The sequence below is a fragment of the Sinocyclocheilus anshuiensis genome, unplaced genomic scaffold (genome assembly GCF_001515605.1).
Source record: "Sinocyclocheilus anshuiensis isolate Anshui unplaced genomic scaffold, SAMN03320099.WGS_v1.1 scaffold1184, whole genome shotgun sequence".
Classification (NCBI taxonomy): Eukaryota; Metazoa; Chordata; class Actinopteri; order Cypriniformes; family Cyprinidae; genus Sinocyclocheilus; species Sinocyclocheilus anshuiensis.
The window spans coordinates 976,705-983,760 of record NW_015547647.1 but is presented as its reverse complement, the minus strand read 5'-3'; the positions used below and the strand labels follow the sequence as shown (position 1 = coordinate 983,760).

Genomic DNA, 7,056 nt, shown 5'->3' with positions numbered 1-7,056 from the left:
CATTACTTCAGTCTTCAGTGTCACATGATCCTTCAGAAATCATTCTAATATGCTGATTTGCTCCTCAAGAAACATTATTATCAATGCTGAAAAAGTTTTTGCTGCTTAATTGTTTTAACATCAAGTTTTTTAACATTGATAATAATAAGGACCATTATTAATTGAGCCCTAATAATAATTAATAATTGTTATGAATAATTATCAATAGCATTTCAAGATATTACATTTTTTACTGTATTTTTGTTCATTTAAATGCAGACATGGTGAGCATATACTGTATATTACATATATTTTTATTGGAACTTGAACAGAATTAGAGCAGGGACATTTATTAAGGAAGTAAACAGAATTATTGTTGATTTCAGGAGTTTGAAGAATTCAGTGTAAACATCTCACAAATCAGACACCACAATCTTCACATTTCATCCTCTATTTCTTTGCTTCCTTTGCAAGGGCACCGAAAACATCACACTCTCACTTTTCCTTCCCTCTCTTCCTCTCCACCTCTGCATGCTCTCTGATTCCCTCACTTTCTTGCTCTATAAATAGCTAGGGAAAGTCAGACCCTTTCTCTCTCTCTTCTTACAGCATCATCCCATCTCTCTCTTCTCTCTGCTAGACCGCTTCAAAATGTCCGACACCGATTTCTGCAGATCTGTATGGCTGACTCTCTCTCTCTGTCTCTCTCTCTCTCTCTCTCTCTCTCTCTCTCTCTCTCTCTCTCTCTCTCTCTCTCCCCCTCTCTGCCTTTCAATATCAATTTGTCATGTAAATGTGTTTAATAAACTGCACATTTATATTGGCTAAGTGTTTGAAGACTAAGTAAAAACGCTGATCACAAATAGTCAAAAAAGTTCAAATTTACGAAAATAAAATGAAAACATAGCTGCAAGCAGCGATTATCGGGGTTCAAGCGCTTTGAGGCATTTAAGCACATATGAAAAAAGACATTACATATTATTTAGCCAGCCGGTAACCACCTAAATCAATGATTAAATAAAGCATTTTTGGCAAATCCAGGTAATTTACCATAGAAATATGATGATTTTTATAGTGCCACCTGTGGTCGGATTGGAGTAGTTTGCAAAAGTATTTTTTTGTAAATAATGTCAAATATTTAAAGAACAATTTGATTGACAGCAAATTTGTTCAGAATGAGGAGATCGATCATACGATCTGAAGATACGTGAATATATGAACATTTTCTGCAATTTGAGGTCATTTACCATAGAAATATAGTGTTTTTTAAGCCTTTTTAACTGTTATAGCGCCACCTATGGTTCGATCTCCATAAAACTTTGCATGCTTGTTTAGAATCACCTGTCGCATGTGCTCACCAAATTTCGTGAAGTTTTGAGTTTTTGTTTAGGTTTTATAGGCTTTTGGGTATATTTGGACACACCCCTTTTCTGAACAACCAGGTTATAGCTACCCAAAGGGTAAAATTCAACATTGTTTTGATAATTATTGACCTAGAGAGTCAAGAGAGTTGTACTGCAGTGGTGTTTTCGAGCTTGAGTGAAAAACCTAGGACTAGTTCACAAAAGTAGTTTTTTTTACATATTCTCAATTATGTAACAAACAATTTGATTTACAGCAGTGGTTCTAGAGGCAAAGTTGTTCGGAATGAGGAGGTCTATCAGATACGAATAATGTGTGTACATGTGAAAAACCGCGCATTATACAATCATTTACGCCCTTGAAAAATGTGATATCGGTTAGAACATCCAGCATCTGCCTGTGATGTCTGTTCACTGAGAATACACTCCACCACGCAATTTCCATATCAAAAACTCATGATTCTCCTCCGCTTTCCCCTGAAGAACGACTACAGCTCTGAACACAATTTATGAAACGTCTCTCAATTTTTGCAAATGGGAAGGAAATTGCTGCCTGATTCATGCAGGCATGCCATGAGCATAACAAAGAGAGATGAATCAAACTGAAATTATTAGTGTTCACCTGTGATTAATTTTTTTAATGATCCTAGTAGTATTTTAGATTGAATCTCACAAATGGCTTATAATTGTACTCTATAATTAAAATAATATATTTTTTTCAGAATTAAAATATATTTTTAATGTTACAATAGGTTACTAAGAATGAAGGAAATTCTAATGGTGATCAAAATAAGCTTGGTTGTCTTTACACAAAATATATTAGTACATAAAATGTTACAATATATTAATTTATTTATTTAAACTGTATTAAGAATAGAGGAAATTCTAATGGTCATAAAAATAGGCTTCATTATATTAATATATTAACATTATCTACATAAAAATTAATGTTTTTTAAAATTTAATTGTATTTATTTTTATTTATTTATTTTGATTGAGAATGGAGAAAATTTGTCATAAAATTAGGCTTTGTTTTCTTTACACAAAATATATGAATATATAAAAAGTAACTTTAATATATTAAATTTATCTACACAAAATATTTATGTATTTATTTCAATTTTATTTTTATTTTTATTTTTTGAATGAGAATGGAGGAAATTCTAATGGTCATAAAAGTGGCCTTTGTTTTCTTTACACAAAATATATACAAATTTTTTTATTTTTTTTATTTTAGGGATTAAATATGACCACACATTTTTTTTCAAGAGTTTTTCATGAGATTCAACCTCAAAATCAAGCTACACACACAAAAAAAAATGTTGACAGTACTTGACAAATGTTCTTATGCCAAATAACACACTCGCAACTAAATGTACACAAACTCTCGCTTACCTTTGAGTTTGTTGTGCTCCGAGTCTGCAGGGAAGAGGCAATCAGGGAAGAGTTTGGGGAAGGTCAGGCCGGCGTATTTTGGTCTGTTCTCCACGTAGTTACGCACCGTCGGCTGCAGTTTCTTCATGAACTCAGGAGAGGGCGTGCCGAGCTGCTCTATAACCTTATTCCATTGGTCAATGTCTGAATGTGGGTGGAGTCACGGAAAAAAACATCTACGTACGGCCCTCAGGCTGGCTGTTTATGCATTATACAAAGTACGATATTTCACTTTTAAATGGAGAATAAAATGAAGATACAGTATAATGTGAAATAAAGTTTGATTACACTTCCACTCCAGGATAATAAAGCTAAATCAGTAAATGCTAAAACACTCAGAGGGGTCCTAATTAGGCCCGGAGTGGGAAAAAGCCTGAATTTGTTGTCTAATTAAACAGAAAGAAACCAAATCAGTACATAGATAATGACACTGATAATACTTGAGTTAAACCGTCATTACAATCAAGAGAATCCCAATTTTTGTGTTTGGAATATTACTTCCCATTAGACTGCATAAGATCCATTATTACCCTATATTCCAATATGAACCAGTTTTACAATGCTCATTTTCATTATGTGTTTGCATTCTGGGATAGGACTCTCACTGAAATCTTGTAAGTTTATTTCGAAGGCATAACATATAAAACTAAATCAAAATAAGATGGAAGCAAGACTGATCTAAATAGTTTCAGGAAACTAACTTTTACATTAAGAGCCACTATTTGCCCATTGGAACTGATTTTCAGGGGTATTGTTTATCTTTTATGATGGCAACATGGCATATTTTTTTTTGTAACCATTTAAAACATATTCTGTATAAGCATTTTATGTCAAATGCTTTAATATAATCCATTCATTAACACAAACTCTCAATAATTAGATTGAAAATGTATGTATTTATTACCTTTTATCCATAAAATTAAATCAACAAAAACAGGAACTCTTTACCAACATTTTGAAATTTGGTCTTTTTTTTGTGTGTCAATTTCTGAGCTATTTTTTGCACCAAGTCCAGGTTAATTTCTGACCCTGGTCTAGATAAATTGTGTTGTAAAACATAATATCAGAGCTACTGTAAATCATAAACTCAGAGAGCATCACGCATGCTTTGACGTATAAGAGCCCTTGGCTCACAGGGACCCAAGTTCAAGTCCTGACTGTTATTAGGTTAGAGTCCATGCTATTATTTTTTAACAATTCACATGCATTCTTAATTGGCTATTGCTGCAAACAAACAATCTAGCAAAACAAACAATGCTTCCTCGTCCTCTGTGCGTAAGGAAGTGATTTCCACACCAAACGTTTTTGTTAAGCGTCACTGACTGCTGCAAGTGTTTCCAGAGACTGCAGACATGCTCATTCAAACAAACAATTACCAGACCCTAGACAGTTTGAACAAGATCAGATATAGACATACAGATGACTGACCATGCTTTGATATATTTATCATCTTATGCTTGAGGAGTGAGCATTTGAGTCTTTGATGACATAATGGCCCACACTCCATTCTAATCAGATTGCCTGACTTAATATTATGAGCAATAAATAAATACATTTAAATATTAAAAATTTCAGTGAACAGCATTTATAATAGAAATTCTATAGAAACAGAAATGTTCTAACTTTATAAATGTACTATGATTTAATTTAATATATAATTTACTGTCACTTTTGATAATTTGAATATGTCCGTACTGAATAAAAGTATTAATCTTAAAAAATAAAAAAAACACCCCAATCTGGTATGGTAGTGTATCACGATTTCCACAAAAATACAAAAATATTAAACAGCGCAACTGTATTCAATATTGATAATAATACAAAATGTTTCTTGAGCAGCAAATCAGTATATTAGAATGATTTGTGAAGGATCATGTGACACTGAAGTCTGGAGAAATGATGCTGAAAATTCAGCTTTACATTACAGGAATAAATTACAGAAAACAGCTATTTCAAATTGTAATAATATTTCACAATATATTACTGTTTTTACTGTATTTTTATTAAATAAATGCAGCCTTGGTGAGCATAAGACATGTTCTTTCAGAAACATTAAAAAAGCTTAGGCGGTAGTGTATATAAACATTGAATAAGTCTGTTATCCACCAGATCTTAATAAATCTGAACTGCATCCTTGTTATGAAATGACATTTCTCTCAGCAATCTCCTCATTGGTGTTATTATCACTGAAGTGTAGCGGTGGGAAATGAGGGCAGCTAGAGCAGGATCGAGAATGGAAAGAGAGAGAGAGACTGCTGGCATTCAACGCTCTTGATTATTGGCGTTTAAGGGAATGGTTTACAGCATATAGGTCTGAGCCGGCCGGAGTCTCTATGGGTGCCTAGCAACAGAGGGGGGAAATTGATGTTGTCATGGTAGCCTATTTAGCCCTGAGGAGTCACCTGACTGCTTTTGCTTCCCAGGCTTCCCATGATTCCCACAAAAGGGGGTCCTGGTTCAAAGGGCCCGGGGCAGCCAGGACCACATTACATCATCCTGCAGGAACGGCCCACTGCCTCCCACCCAAAACACAAAGCCCGGCCCGTATCTCTCTCCCTCTATCTTGCCATCACACGTTTAAGGAAGCCAAACAGACAACAACGGCTGCCTGGCGGCTTTCATTCTACAGATGCCTTCCAAAATCAGGTCAATCGGTGATTCAAATAAAATTTTGAAAAAAAAAAAGTTTTCATGAATTTTATAATATTTGCTATTGTATCTAATATATATATCTGGAGTCAGTAAGCTTTTTTTTTAAAGAAATTATTCAGTAAGGATGCATTAAACTGATCAAAAGTGACAAATCTTCTGAAATAAATTTTTTTCTATAAAATGTATATTTTTTTATAAAATTAATATTTTATATATATATATATATATATACACTGTATATATGTGTGTGTGTGTGTGTGTGTATACACATACATAAATACATACATATCGAACATTTTAATATCATATTTGACAAGCAAAATAAGATTTTTATTTCATTTTTATTTTATTTATTATTATTATTATTATTATTTTACTTTAATGGTTTTTACTGTATTTTTTGTCAAATAATTCAGCACAAGATACAAACACATACAAAAAATCTTACCGGACCCAAACTTTTGAACAGTAGTGTATATAAATATACAAAACATATTTGGCAAGTACAATACGAATGGAGACAGCAGTGAGGAGTGGAGAACAGACAGACGGGAAGGATACGATCTGTCCCTGGAAACAGCACTGATCCTCTTATAACTTCCCCAAAGATACAGCCTACAGACCACATGTCCACTACAGCACACACAGCACAACACAACATGCTTGCAACATACAATCAGACACTCAATATACCACATAAAACCACACATGCAGTGTATATTTCAGTATAATTACCTGAATTAGAACACTACATAAGTAACTCAGATGCTTGATTCAATTGATTCCAATGGAGTTTATCATTAGTATGTTGCTAAGCTAACTGCTTGGATTCAAGCTGGCTGCAGTGCAGTCTAGAATATCCTTTGCATACATACAATCTTGCCACTGAAATTTGCCAAAAGAAGGTATTTTATAAGAAATTTTTTCTAAGATGCTTTGCTGTCTACATTTTGGAACAGGCTTTCGCTTAAGATGCTTTAAAATGCTATCTAGGCAGGCAGCTGAACAGATGTATAAAGATTACTGATTGAGAATATGTGACACATTTAAAGTCCCCATGAAATCAAAATTAAAGTTTTTTGGGTGTTAGTATCAATATGTTAGTCTTAAGGTTATCTATAAGGCAGTGTGCTCCAAAACAGTGACAAAATTCACATTTAGAAGATATAAGCATTCAAAGCTTGCAGTTCATCACTTCCGCCAAAACGGCTCAACGATTTTTTTGACGTCACATCGTATTTCAGCTTCTCATCAAACTTTCTGTCCAATCAAATGCTCTCTAGAATCCGAAGCGCCCGCCCCCTACACTATAAAATAGACGCTGAAGCCGCGGTTGAAATCGGTCACTTGTCCACAGAATTAGTATTTTTTGTACAGTGAATGGCACGTAGTGCACTATATAGGGGACAGGGAATGATTCAAACAGTGTAAATATGCTTTCCATTGAGGAAAAAAAGAAGTCTGGTTTCGCGCTGTGTCACGCTAACCACCGCACCGCACACACACTCTGCTCTGGTCCAGAGACACGATAGCAGGGAGCGGATCACATGCATGAGTTGGCACAGACCACAAAATGTATCGGAGCTATTTGAATTCTACACAGAATGCTATATTTTATAGCAATATGGAT

At 34.2% G+C, this 7,056-nt stretch overlaps 1 protein-coding gene across 1 annotated transcript in view; it reads right to left on the bottom strand.

Moving 5' to 3' along the window:
• The window catches only part of LOC107701924 (mitogen-activated protein kinase 10-like), an 81,959-nt gene that overhangs the window by 26,079 nt on the left and 48,824 nt on the right, over positions 1-7,056 (bottom strand). The window contains exon 9 of the mRNA XM_016504078.1: positions 2,736-2,918. Within this exon, the coding sequence (XP_016359564.1) occupies positions 2,736-2,918 (183 nt within the window). The remainder of the gene's footprint in view (positions 1-2,735; positions 2,919-7,056) is intronic.